The sequence below is a fragment of the Rana temporaria genome, chromosome 1 (genome assembly GCF_905171775.1).
Source record: "Rana temporaria chromosome 1, aRanTem1.1, whole genome shotgun sequence".
Lineage (NCBI taxonomy): Eukaryota > Metazoa > Chordata > Amphibia > Anura > Ranidae > Rana > Rana temporaria.
Genome location: NC_053489.1, coordinates 125744229 through 125759371, shown reverse-complemented (window position 1 = coordinate 125759371; position 15143 = coordinate 125744229). Strand labels below are relative to the sequence as shown.

The 15143-nt window shown below is 40.2% G+C and overlaps 1 protein-coding gene across 2 annotated transcripts in view; it reads left to right on the top strand.

Moving 5' to 3' along the window:
• PCSK1 (proprotein convertase subtilisin/kexin type 1) overlaps positions 1–15143 on the top strand; it is a 67879-nt gene that overhangs the window by 46809 nt on the left and 5927 nt on the right. For both annotated transcript variants that reach the window (XM_040342504.1, XM_040342496.1), the window contains 4 exons: positions 1132–1304; positions 6118–6330; positions 7026–7126; positions 7843–8076. In XM_040342504.1, the coding sequence (XP_040198438.1) occupies positions 1132–1304; positions 6118–6330; positions 7026–7126; positions 7843–8076 (721 nt within the window). The remainder of the gene's footprint in view (positions 1–1131; positions 1305–6117; positions 6331–7025; positions 7127–7842; positions 8077–15143) is intronic.

The following is a 15143-nucleotide window of genomic DNA, read 5'->3' as shown; positions in this document are numbered from 1 at the left end:
GCACATTGCTATGCAAATTTTAATAGCAATAAATATTGATTGAGAATCTTCAAACCTTTCACTTGTTTATTCACAAAGCATATGCAAAATCATATTGAGACAGTATATGTTCTAATGTTTGCACGTTTCTTTAAAAAGTGTAAATTTCTTTTTAACCATATCTCAGATATCTTACCAGGAATGATTAACTGTGCATACCAATTCCTGAATACATAATTGGGAGGAATACTTCCTCTTATGCCGGGTATACATGGTCGGACTTTTGACCGGGCAAAACTCTGTCGGAATTTCCAACAGAAAAATAGAGAACCTGCTCTCTATCTAAATCCGTCGGTAATTCAGACGGAAAAGGTCCGATGGGGAATACACATGGTCGAAATATCAGATTAAAAGCTCCCATCTGACTTTTTCCATCGGAAATTCCGACAGTGTGTACGCGGCATAACTTAGATGATATGTGCTAGTAGCACACACACACACAAGGCAAAACTATTGCCTTTTCGCCATAAAAAAAGAGTGACTGAAATCTGCTGTCTCAAAGCCCATGGAGAAGCCCTGCACAATCCAATTATTTCTGACTATCAGAAATAAAGCTTGATTTAGGCTCCTCATTAGAGAATAATCAATTGAGAAACAATCAATGGATTCTGTTGAGATTCCCATTATTCTGCTATGAGGGAAAACCAAGCAACCTCCCTTGGCAACTCCCACCCCCCCTCCCCTCCCTTACACACACACTTTTGCATCACTAGGTGGCATCCTCCACAGGAACAGAATGGCATTATGATTCCAAGGACACAGGTGATGCAACAGATAAAAATAGCTGACTTTTGCCCAAACTCCCTCATTTTGATTGGGCAAAAAAGTCTGCAGATTGTAACAGTATTCTAACCACAACAGCTATCAATCAGAATCTGGATAGTTCCAGAACTTGCAATATTCAGACTCTAGATAACAATAAAAAGTCACCTCTTCCTAAGTAACCCTGTTGCATCACCATGTCAAAGGGGAATGCAAATATATCCTAATGGAGCAATGATGAACATCAAAAGGAAAGCCAAACTCTTTAATGTGTCATGGATTCTGTGTCAGACATTGATATACATTTTTTTTTTTTTTTTGTGATTAAAGGGATTCGGATGTTAGATGGAGTTGTTACAGATGCCATTGAAGCCAGCTCTATTGGATTTAATCCTCAGCATGTAGATATTTACAGTGCCAGCTGGGGACCAAATGATGATGGAAAAACAGTAGAAGGCCCTGGAAGATTAGCAGAAAAGGCCTTTGAGTATGGCATCAAACAGGTGAGCCTTTAAAAACTGTACAATATTAAAAGTCTTTCATTAAGATTTAACAGACTTGCTGTCTGTGATAATGAATCAAAATCTATCTGGCATCTATTTAGTGCAGGGTAAAAAAAAAAAAATTATGATTTCTTGGCCATTTTTCAGAGAGTATGAATGATGACACAAACATTTTTCTTTCACTCATGGTTAGTGTTTGGCTTAAGCCATTTATTATCAATCAACCGTGTTTTCTCTTTTTAAATCATAATGGCAACAAAAACTAACCAAATTAACCTGATCAAAAGTTTACATACCCTGGTGATTTTGGCCATATACTGTAGCATGCACACAAGTTGACAACAGGGGTTTGAATGACTATTAAAAGTAACCATCCTCACCTGTGATCTGTTTTCTTGTAATTATGGTGTGTGTGTATGTGTATAAAAGGTCAATGAGTTTCTGGACTCCTGACAGACCCTTGCATCTTTCATCCAATGCTGCACTGACATTTCTGGATTCTGAGTCATGGGGAAAGCAAAAGTATTGTCAAATGATCTGTGGGAAAAGGTAGTTGAACTGTATAAAACAGGAAAGGGATATAAAAAGATATCCAAGGAATTGAGAATGCCAATCAGCAGTGTGCAAACTCTAATAAGAAGTGGAAAATTAGGGGTTTTGTTGAAACCAAACCACGGTCAGGTAGACCAACTAAAATGTCAGCCACAACTACCAGGAAAATTGTTTGGGATGCAAAGAAAAACCCACAAATAACTTCAGATGAAATACAGGACTCTCTGAAAACATGTGGTGTGGCTGTTTCAATATGCACAAAAAGGAGGCACTTGAAGACAGATGGGCTACATCTCAGTCTCCTGACCTCAATATCATTGAGCCACTCTGGGGAGATCTCAAACGTGCAGCTTATGCAAGACAGCCCAAGAATTTACAGGAACTGAAGGCTTTTTGCCAAGAGGAATTTGCAGCTTTATCATCTGAGAAGATAAAGAACCTCATCCACAAATACCACAAAATACTTCAAGCTGTCATTGATGTTAAGGGGGGCAATACACAGTCTTGAGAACTGGGGTATGTAAACTTTTCATCAGGGTCATTTGGATAGTTTCTGTTGTGATTATGATTTAAAAAGATTAAACACAGTTGATTGATAATAAATGGTTTCAGCCAAAAACTAACCACGAGTGAAAGAAAAGTTTTTGTGTTATCATTCATAGTCTCTGAAAAATGGCCAATAAATCATTAATTCTGCCAGGGTGTGTAAACTTATGAGCACAACTGTATGCACGTTTTTTGAATGTTCACTGAAAAAAAGATTATCTGTCTTTCAGTCATTGATTCATTTATTTGCCAGCCTCTGAACTCTCTCCAAAACACCTGTGTAATTTTTCACAATATGGTGCCTAAAACTGAACCCTACTTTCTGGTTATGGCCTTACAAGTAATTTACAACTAGGCATGATTTTATTAACATCATTTGTTCTCTCGCCTTTTGTATGCATTCCAGGACTTCTTTGTTTATTTTTTGGCAGCTGCCACTTGGCATTGAGCTATGCTGCTAAGCTTTTGTCAGCCAGTAATCCTGAGCAACTTTCTAGGTCTACCTTGACAAATGTTCTTCTATCATTTTTTTATTCTAATGATATTCTCTAGATCGGGGTTTCTCAACCAGGGTTCAATGAAACCCTTAGGTTCATCCAGAGGTTGCTTTGGGGTTCTTTGAGAATGAAGCAATTTCTGCCTCTCAGATAAGTTCCCACAGACACCATTGATCTTTTTAGAAATCTGTAAGGGGGTAATTCTTCCCAATAACCACAAATGTAAGCATTCTTCCCACTGACCATCCCTGAGACTAGAAAGTTATTGCGAGGTTTGTTGAAAAGGTTGAGAAAGGCTGGTCTAGTGCTAAATACCACATGTTTATAAATTAAATCTAATTTGCGATTCGTATAAATAGAAAATAAATATTTTAAATACATAAATAACATTTTAAGACTTGCCTTTAATAGTGTATGTCAAAATTTGTTTTTGTTGTTTTTGATATAGTGGGGAAGAATTAGAACTACAATCAGTTTTTACTGCTTTCAGGGCTCAGTTAGAGACATTCCTCCTGTTTTATGTAATGATTTACCAGACAAGAAGTGAGGGTAAAGCCTCGTAAACACGCACGGTTTTCTCGGCAAGAAACTGCAAGAATACTGCTGGCAGAGCTTTTTGCTGAGAAAATTGTGCATGTGTATGTTTTTTCGTTAAGGAAACTGCCGGGAATCTCCATGAGAAAAATAGAGAACCTGCTCTCTATTTTCTCGTCGGGATTCTCGTCAGTGTTTGCCTCTATGGAAACCCACGCATGCTTGATGAGACTATGGCGGATGCGCGGTAGCTTCCATGGTATAGTGTAGAGTGTAGCAAGATGGCAACAATGGCATCGAATGTGACGAGCGCATGCTCATCGTAGTCAATGACGTCACTGTGTTCTTGCTATTCAAAAGAACGGCGGTTCTTTTGAATGGTGTGTGTGTACACTCGGCGAGCAAGAAAGCTTGCCAGGAATCTCTTTAGGAAAACCAACAGTTTTTTCCTGACGAGATTCCCGGCCGTGTGTACAGGGCTTTAATCTCCAACAGCGGCACAAAGCGAGATAAAATGCCCTTTTAGTATAATAGAGGAAGGCTATCACTCATGTGTGATTTTTTTTAAATGTGGTCATTGTTACTGCTGCAGATTTCCTCTCACTTCCCGTCTGGTAAAACCATTTTTTTTTTTTCATTTATTGCAGCATATTGGAATGGGGGAGGGCAAAATAAATAAGTAGACCTTGCATTTATAGTGCAAGGACTGCTTTAACTTTTTCTTATACTTGAAAAATATCATAACAGGCACTACAATTCAACACAGTACTTCTCTGCGTAAAATAAATGATGTGTAGCAGTTCTTGAAAAGTCTAGTTTGATCACTTGCAAACACTATGAGATTTGTTGAGAGTCCAACAAATAAAAGAAACAAGAATGCCTGCATGAGAAACTGTAGAAATGTCATTACCAATAAAACGTAAATGGAAAGATCAGACAAAGAACCTAGAGCATAGAGGAAAAGGACAGGAGAGTAGGTCATCAAAGAATAAACAAGATACAAGCACGTGGCCCATATGGGTTATCTTTTAAGTATCACACTTGAATCAATATGCTTTGTTCCTCAGAATGTTATATAATCTGCACCTGTGGATTTTCCTAATACAAAGCCTTGCATAGAGAAGGAAATTTCATTATAAAAAATGTTATCTATTTGGAAAAATATAATAATAAAAAAGGCATGAACCTAATGCCCTGGGCTGGTAGATGAAGCTACAGAGTGGCTTATTTATGTGTCAAATGATACCACAAAATTTAAGCAATAAGTTTTCACTTGTCAGTACTGCGATGTGTGTCTAGAACATATGTGCTATGTTTGGAAATGCCATATCGTAACTGGAAGTATCTTATTTAACTACTTCAGCCCTGTAATGACCACGACATTTTTTGCGATACGGCACTGTGTTACTTTAACTGACAATTGCGCATTTGTGCGACACAGCACCCAAATAATGTTTTTATATTTTTTCCCACAAATAGAATTTTCTTTTGGTGGTATTTTATCACCTCTGTGGTTTTTATTTGTTGCGCTATAAACAAAAAAAGACCGACAATTTTGAAAGAAAAAAATATATTTTTTACTTTCTGCTATAATACATATCCCCAAAAAAATATATAAAAAAAACAAATGTATTTATCAGTTTAGGCCAATATGTATTCTTCTACAAATTTTTGGTAAGAAAAATCGCAATAAGCGTATATATAGATTGGTTTGCACGAAAGTTATAGCGTCTACAAAATAGGGAGAAATAGATTTATGGGCTTTTCATTTATAATATCATACAAATTGTGTACAAAAGAAAAACAGTGTCTACATCCCAACTTTCCTTCCTATCAATGCCTTACTGGAGCAAAGCTACTCTTGGACTGGACTTCTGTGGTTATCGCCCTTTTCTAAACAAAATAGTGCTCAATGCACCTGTTCGTGTCAGGAATACTAGAATGTCAGCTTGCTCATCATCAAGAAGGGGAATGTACCATTGTATTCATTGTTCCGCAGACCATATGTATATTATATATACAGTAAATATATATAAAAGGTACTACAGCGCTAATATGATCAAATAAGGAAAAAACAACAACAAAAATACCCAAATGATAAAGCTGCCTACATAAAAAAGCTAAACCAGTGAAAAAAATTGGATCAAATAGGATGAATGCGCTAAATCATCCCTTGCTATTGTACAGTACACATCAAGTGTATATATATGTGTAAACACTCAGATGTTCAAATGAAACAAAATACAAAAACAAAAAAGTCCACAAACGTATATAAAGTGCACTTGTGCATCCGTGCAAACACTGTGAAGTGAAAAACCCCAGGTAAAAGCAGCAAGAAACGAACCATTCACAGATCCAGCATGTAGACTGACTCAATGATAGGGAGCACCTGCGATATGCTCAGCACTTCACCATACCTCCCATCCACAGTCCAATACTGCCACTTGCTGATTCAGAAAGCCAGCTCATAGAGAGGGGAGAGAAAAAAACAACAAAGGAAAATGCTCATAGTGTAGTATGGCCGAGAAAAAACAGAGATTGTGGACTGATTAGTGAAACCACACTCACAAATCCTCTGCACATAGACAGCCTGTTTATATGTACAGTGTTGTTAAAATGTACGAAATATAATATGTTTACCTGTTTACCCTATTATTAACTTAGCTTTTTTTTTTATTCCAAAGGGGCGAAATGGAAAAGGCTCAATCTTCGTTTGGGCTTCTGGTAATGGTGGCAGACAGGGAGATAACTGTGACTGCGATGGATACACAGACAGTATTTACACCATCTCAATCAGCAGTGCGTCACAGCAAGGACTATCTCCCTGGTATGCAGAAAAATGTTCCTCCACATTAGCCACAGCATACAGCAGTGGAGACTACACTGACCAGAGGATTGTAAGTGTCCACAATTCTACTTTTATGTTTTATATATTAAGTTGTCCAGATATACAGTTTGTTTGACTCTTGCTTCTTAACGTGAATTTAAAGTAAAAATGTGACTTTAGTTCCACTGGATCACTTCAGGCTGTCATTACAAAAATATTCCTAAATTCTGCCCAGCCATACTATGTCCCCAGTCTGAGTGACCGCTATTTCATCTTCTTTTTGTGTCATCCTTCGAGGGCTATGAGATTTGTGTGAGGCAGAAGCCATGGATGGTTATTCAGGCAATGGCAGACAATCAGAGCCCTAACCACACACAAATTTAGTCGTTCTCTGGTGCCAGCAGGCAAAAGTGGTGGTGCAGTGGCCTCTGGGGTAGGACCGATGCAAACATTTTAGTAGGTAATTTTTGTAGTCTTGAGGAGGACCAGAGAAGGCAAATCTATTCACATCAGTCCTTGACAATATTTTCTTAAAAAATTACCTTTCCATTGCATTCTTCAGCCAGTAGAATCTCTTAATTCTACCTTATAACCGAAGCACCAGGATTAGCCTGTGTGGTGTTTATATTTTCACTGAATGATTTCAGCTAGTATGAAAGAATTTTGCATGTTGTACAGGAAGTTGCTTTTTTTAGGAAATTATAGCCTAAATAGATGTGCTATATAATATTGCATTTACATTTGTGTATATTTATCAATATTTAGGTAAGCGCTGATCTACATAATGACTGCACAGAAACACATACTGGCACCTCTGCTTCCGCTCCATTGGCTGCTGGGATCTTCGCTCTTGCTCTCGAACAAAAGTAAGGATTTAAATTTCTGAGTAAGGTACACAGAGGAAAAAAATGCATGCTTTTTATCAGTATAAAAAGAATCATTAAAGGTCGAGGAAAAAAAAAAGTGTTTTGGTTGGATTTTGATTAAAGTGTGGACCCACTCAAAACTGATACCTGTTATATTGCTTTTCGTGGTGCTCAAAGTAGAGGTGAAAGCATATCATGGGTGTCCCAGAGCATGGGATGCAGGCTTGTCATGATACCAATCAAGAGGGATAATCAATGTAAAGAGGAAAGAATCACTGCTACTCCAGACCAGTTCAGGTGAATAAACCTCAGCCTACATGTCTCCACCAAACCACAAATGGTTTATCGTTTATTCACCTCGGCTGGTCAAGAGTAGTGGCGATCCTTTCCTCTTTCCACTAAAGACTGATATTTCATTATTATTTTTTGGTAGATGCTGGAGAGGTAAATCATCTGACACCTCTCAAGGACTCTTATTAATGTCTCTCTGCATGAGTTCCAGGCCTTCAGAATTTTTGAGGGGTTCACACACTATCGGCTTGATTTATTGAAATTTACTGTATACACTTTTTGTTTCTTTTGGTGTAAAGCCAAAGATGTAAACATTTTTTTATCAAACACAAATTAACATTTCACAATTGTTACCATTTTTATATCATTTACAACATCTTTAGAAACTTTAATGATCACAGTTTTAATTCTTGTGTTTTAAAAAGTCCTAACCTCACATGGAGGGATATGCAACACCTAGTTGTCTGGACAAGCGAGTATGATCCTCTAGCAAATAATCCCGGCTGGAAGAAGAATGGAGCAGGTCTTATGGTCAACAGTCGCTTTGGGTTTGGACTACTGAATGCTAAGGCCCTTGTGGATTTAGCTGATCCTAAAATATGGAAAACTGCACCCGAGAAAAAAATCTGCATTATTAAAGACAGTGACTTTACCCCCAGGTAAGAAACCCCAAGCAAGATCAAACATTTTAAGAAAAGGTAAAATTACAAATACACACATTTGGGGAGACTCTGTTGTGTTATGTAGATTTAGATTAAAATACAAGAAAGTTTGTCGTTCACCAAAATACAAGTTATCCAAGAAGAGAAATAGAGGTGTATTAGATTAAAGGATTAGTTCATCATTAGCAAACACTGCGTATGCTAAGAGACGTCTATAAATAAAAACAAGCTGTTCAGCTCTGACCAAAGTTGAATAAAGCCCTTGCTATAGATGTAGGCTATTTACATACCTCATGAAGCCTCACCCGAAAACACCCAGAACATTGGCAGGACATTGTAAAGTGAGGCCTAACTGTTACTGTTCACCTTCACCATCACCGGAGGGAGCTCTTTCTCTGATTCAAACCCCCTCACCAGATACGCCGTCGTATCTCTGAATCTGAGGCGTCGTATCTTGGCGCCTGATTCAAAGAATCAGATACGCCAGAATTTGTATAAGTCTCCTACGCCGTCGTATCTTAACTGCATATTTACGCTGGCCGCTAGGGGCGTGTACGCTGATTTACGCCTAGAAATATGTAAATCAGCTAGATACGCCTATTCACGAACGTACGCCCGGCCGTCGCAGTACAGATACGCCGTTTACGTAAGGCTTTTTCCGGCGTAAAGTTATCCCTGCTCTATGAGGCGTAGATGAGGCATACCAATGTTAGGTATGGACGTTGGAACAGCGTCAAATTTTTCACGTTTTACGTCGTTTGCGTAAGTCGTCTAAAGCATTGACTTTTTGCGGGTTAATTTGGAGCATGCGCACTGGGATACTTTCACGGACGGCGCATGCGCCGTTCGTAAAAAGCGTCATTGACGTGGGGGTCACAATAAATTTACATAACACACGCCCACATCTTCCACATTTGAATTAGGCGGGCTTACGCCGGCCTATTTACGCTACACCGCCGCAACTTTGGTTTGTGAATACTGCACTTGCCTGTGAAAGTTACGGAGGCGTAACGTAAATAGGATACCTTACGCCCGCACAAAGATGCGCTCTCATACATGAATCTGGGCCTGAGACTCAGAGATACGATGGCGTATCTGGAGATACGCCGTCGTATCTCCTATGTGAATATGGGCCTGAGTCTCTAAGGAAGACAGTTAAGCCTTTGGGAATTACTGACACTGAAAGAAGTGTTCCCATTGAAAAATGGACAGGGTTGGAGATATTACAAACAAACAAAAAATTTCCCAGCATTTCCTAGCAAGAGCACAGTGGTAGTTGAAGGCATTTAATGTGTCCCCACACCAAATACAGCTTGAAAGCTCTACAAGAATGTCAATCACCCCAATTTAAAACATCTTTTGAATTAGGGTGCACTGGAAGGACCCTGCACAGTATAAACAAACAAAAGATTTCCCAGCACACTTACCAGCAAGCCTGAAAAACAAAAACAAAATGGCACTAACAATTGACATTAAAACAGAGATTTTAGTTGCACATATTTGCAATTATATGTGGAAGCCATAATGCCTCATTGAGGCCCCTCTGTAATGTGCGGTCCCCCAACTCTCATATTTAAGTCTCCATATTGGAGCAGATAAAGCAGTGAATACATGAAGGGCATGTGTGCCTGGAGGCAGCTCATTCATCCTTAAAGGCACAAGGACACATAAGAAACCCAGCAACAGCACAATGGCAGCTGAAGGCATCCAATATGTCCCCATTTATTTTCAGCTAATGCTAAGTAAGTGTCCTAGCAGGCAGTATGTGCAGAAAGAAGTGCCAAGGGTATGACTGCGGGCAATATGTGCAGCAGAGGTATATGGAGGGTATGATGGAAGCAGTTTATGCAGGCATGGAGTACAGAGGGTATGACTGTAGGCAAAATGCAAGAGAGGAGTACAGAGGGTATTATGTGAGACAATCTGTGCAGCAGAGAAATACCAAGGGTATTATGGGGGGGGGCAATATGTGCAGTTAGGGAGTGTTGGGGTAAGACGGTGGGCAGTATGTGCAGGAGAGGAGTGTGGAGGGTGTGATAGGAGCAATATATGCAAAAGAGGAGTATGAAGGGTATAATGGGAGGAAATATGTGCAAGAGAGGGTTTCAGAGTGATGGGGAACAATATATGCAGGAGAGGGATGCAGAAGGATGACACTAGGATGTACTTAAGCTGGGTATACTGTACACTTATCAAAAAATTTCAGTTTTAGCAGGAACTGGTTGAATTTTGATGTTTGTGTATCCCTCTTTGCTCAACAGAAGACGGTATAACAGCCAGATTCTGTTGAACAGTCCTGCTGGAAAACCAGCATTCGATCAGCCACTGCAGCCAATGGAACTGCAGCTCTGTTCTGTGTATTCTGATGGGGGGGGGGGGGGGGGGGGGGCGCTGTCAGAACTTAATATTGCAGTGGAGGAAATCCCTGCTTCCGCATCACTAATGCGGATGAGGGAATCTTTTTTCCGTTTAACCTGCTGGTTATATAGTATACCCAGCTTAAGTCTTGACTGGTCTTTCTATAACCAGCATCAAAATCACTAAAAAAATATGATCATAGCTGTAAAGGTGAATGACTGGTTGGGGGAGTGCACCCCATTATGCATTTGCCACCCATTTCTCATCCCACGCATCCTGCCTCCCACATGTTGTTTATATAAAATGGATTTTCACATGAAACAATTTTCACATACAAATCTTTTTTTTTTTTTTTTAATTGGTATTTAAAATATCATAATATGCATTTTTAGGTCTATTTATGCATGCCAAGCAGTTATGCAAATTTTCTTCCTCGGATACCTTCCTGCATTATAATATTTTAATGACTATTATTTTTGCTCACATTCTTTTGGCAGGAATTTTTAAGCAAATAGAAAAAAAAATTTGGTTCATTCACAAATTCCTCTGAATATATTCCAACGCTAGAAATAACTCTGCAAAGGAATATAAGATATACAAATAGACATGTACATTATGAGTCAAACAATTGTAATTAACTAAATACTATTTGCATTGACACCATAATTTCATGTCACAGGGGTAAATTAAATACAGCAGAAACTGACAACATGCCATTAGTGAACTGGTCCTAAATAGAAGTAGCTGACACACGGCAAATATAATGTAGCACTACCCCCGAAAGAGCTGCTGGTTTGTTTTGGGTGGCACGTTACCTCTGTATCTCCGCCGTCTAGGGTACTGGATGAGAGTTGCAGTAAAGGGAATGTCTTTTCTGTGCTTCTATTACCCAGCCGGGTAAAAACGATAAAACAGTAGAAAGGTGAAGGGATAGCAAATAGGAGACAGCAGATTCAGGTGTAACTGAATATGGGAAACAGTCCTGCTTCCAACGACAAGTTTACTTCGCCACTCCAGCCGGAGTGGGTATAGTGCATCTGGACAGGCCTCTCTCACCAGCCTGGCAGCCAGAGTGTCGCTCGAACTTAGGATTAAGTCTCTGCCACAGACCCTCCTAAAAGGTTGGAGTCAATTATGGTCCGGAATCCTCTCTCAGTAGATTCAACACCCGGTTCTCCTTCAGGTAGATTTGTGAAATTAGCAACTGACAGGCGACCAACATCCAGCCTGTCAGAACCAAGGTTGTCATCTGATGAATGGACAGGCCCCTCCTGGAACACCAGCCTTGTGCTTGGTATCCTTTGGACAGACTCCTAATCGGTCAGCTTCCTCCAATTGGACGGACAGCTTAGGACCACCTTCAGATTGGGGACCCAGTCAATCACTGGGTCCGCGCAGCAGATCAATTGCTCCGGGCCAGGAACACCACATAACACGCACACCCCTGGCCTTGAGTGCCATTTGTGGGGGTGTCATGGAATGGCTACCCCAATGGTGGGTGCCACACGAGGAAGAGACCTCGAGCGAATGGCGTCTGCCCCTAAATACCCCTCCCCAACCTCCCGATTGGCTGCTGAGGAGTGATACTCAAACACTTGACCCCACTGCTGCCACCTGCCGTCCGGGGGTGATGGGAGTCTCCGGACAAGCGGGTAACACACAGTACAGCCAAGCTAGAGCAGAAACCCTAAATTAAAAAAATTAAACTAGTTCAGAGCCAACTATTTCTCTGAACTTTCCCCTAAATTTAACATAGCACCGGCTCTGAAAATAGCCAGGCGCTACAATAATAAGAAGCTTTTCTAGAGAATAGATACTGTACATAATATAACAGTAACTCAGTAGAAACTTACAGGTCCAACACCATTGCTCTTAACTGTCCCTCATTTGGAGGGGATGTTCCTCTTTCGAAAATAAATCCCTCTGTCCCTTTCTCCTTCTTAATAGTCCCTAATTTTGGTCTGAAGTACAGTCCTCTATATATATTTTCTATTGAAAGTGGAACATCACCTTAAAAGGGAAAATTTGGTCCCCCACCCCCTTCTACTACGTTTAATATATATATTTTATTTTGAACGGATACCTATTTATGACAGATAACCCCCTGCGTGGGTTTTTTGAAGGGGGGGCCGCAACCCTGAACCTCCCGCAGCACAAGGCTCTTGACAGAGGCAAGGTGCACCATGGTCTACCTAGAACGAAATCAGACCGACCTCACTCCTTAGGGACCAGCTGAAGCCAGTCCACCAGGTAATTGGTGGGGGGCTCTCTCAAAAAAAGACCCCTCTGGATGGGAAAAAGCAAAAGACATCAAGTCCACAGAACCTCCCCCCAACATCAGGGCATGCCCCCCGATGACCTGCACCCTCCATCTCTGTGCAAAACACACAAAAAAAGACATGTGCAGTGTAAGTGCTTATGACAAAAAAGTGACTGGTGATAAATGGCTGCTTTTATTGGTGCTTTCTCACACAGGTGTTTTTCTCTGTGACAGGTTATCTATAGGGAGTATAATAAAGTAGTGAAAATTACATAGTTAGTCAGGTTAAAAAAAGACACAAGTCCATCTAGTTAAACCAATAAAAAATGCGCTGTGATAAAAAATGTATAAGAAGATACTACTGCGAGTATTAATTGATGTGTAAATGAATGAATGAATACAGTAAATAAATGTATGTATGACACATGTGTTAAAAAATGTCAAATAGTTAGTTCAATAAAGTCCAGAAAACAACAACACAAAATCTTCTTGAATGGTTCAAATGAAGGAATCCACCACCAAAAGTAAAGACACCATAGGGAATGCACACTTACCAGATGGCAAGCAAGGATGGCTTGTGGCTGTAAACCCCAGCCCGGGCCTTCAAACGCGGACCACAGCAGCCGCCAGTGGTGCAAGGGAATCAATGGATCCTCAGATAGCGATGTCACCCAACCAGATATGATACTAAAAAAGAATAAGGACTCACCATAGTGAAATTCCGTAGGAGCAGGAGTGGAGACTCCTAGCCAGGCCTTCTTGTCCAACATCAGTGCCTGACCTTACAAATGCGCTTCTGGAAGAATGGTAAAACATTCCTATAGACACACTTCTAAACCTTGTCGACAGCCTTCCCAGAAGAGTGGAAGATGTTAAAGCTGCAAAGGGTGGGCCAACTCAATCTTGAACCCTACAGACTAAGACTGGGATGCCATTAAAGTTCATGTGCATGTAAAGACAGGCGTCCCAATACTTTTGGTAGTATAGTGTACTTCTTTCTAAACCAAATCCACAATAATGCGAATAAGTATATGTTTAAAAAAAAAATGTAAAAAATAAAATTAACTTACAGAATGTCCATCTTCACCTGAAAGATATGTTCAAGTTACAAGTTGCAATACACTGCATGCCTACATTTCCAGTAAATTCCCTGCAGAATTACCGTATTTATCGGTGTATAACGCGCGCCGGCTTATAACGCACACCCCAATTTTAAGAGGGAATTTTCTGAAAAAAATGTCCATCTGCAGCCTGATTAATTAAATTAAAGAGTAAACATTTTACTACATGATGGATATCTGGTAAGCAGATCTGTGTATTGGTGGTTGTGAAGGAAGCACCTTGCATGCAAGATCACACACATACATAGTGAAAAGCCACATGCACTTTGGCACTTTGGCAAATTATGGATGAATATATGACAACATATTGATTTAGACACTGCACTTTCCCTATGTACCGTATGCTGCGATCACACACATACCTCAGAGGGGAAGGAGAAAGACGAGCGCCCGCCGGAAAAATCACAGTGCCGTCTCGGCTGTCACGTCACACATGCACAGTCCCGCCTCCGCCATCGGCATTGGACCATCTCTGGTCCAATGCTGGTGGCAGAGGCGGGACTGTGCGTGTGTGACGCGACAGCCGAGAGGAGATGACGGCTCAGTGATTTCCAGCGGGTGCTCATCCCCCTACTTCCCCTCCGAGGTATGCTATCGGCATATATCGCGCACCCACGATTTCCCCCTGATTTTATGGGGAAAAAAGTGCACTGTATACGCCGATAAATACGGTATTTACTAAAATAAGAAAGAATACCAAGTCCAGTATCCACAGCAACAATCAGAAATCATACCTTTTTTTATGACTTGAGTAGGTGGAATTATCTGTGACTGCTATGTACACGCACATCTATGTTGCTCTCTGTCCTTCCTTATTTACTCTGCTTTTCAGTGCCTGCATATCAAAATAAAAGAAACTGATTGTAGAAAAAGGAGATACTTCAGGTCTCCAGTACAGAGGAGAACCATTTGTAAAGTGACAGTATTTTCTAAAACCCTGTATCCCCCACAATCTCATCCAACCCTTTTCGTCAAACTGCCTTCTTACTACTGTGCCCTGCGTGGGTCTTCTATGACAGAAGACTTATGAAATGTCACCCATGCCCTAAACCTTGTCATAGGTTTCATAGTCATTTACAGTAAATGCACTGAGCGAGTGAGCGTATGACCAAGGCAGTCATGTTCGCTATATATTTGGACCCACCAGAAGCTTATTATTTTACCAAAATCTCAAGAAGTAAACACTGAGCAGGTTGTGACAGTGAGAAACCCAACTTCTTCGCACCTAGGGCCTGTAGTCCTATTTTACTATCTTATAGGGTTTATTTATTATAGTTTATGAATAAGTAAAATAGTATATTATCTTGTAACAACAGGAAAGGAAG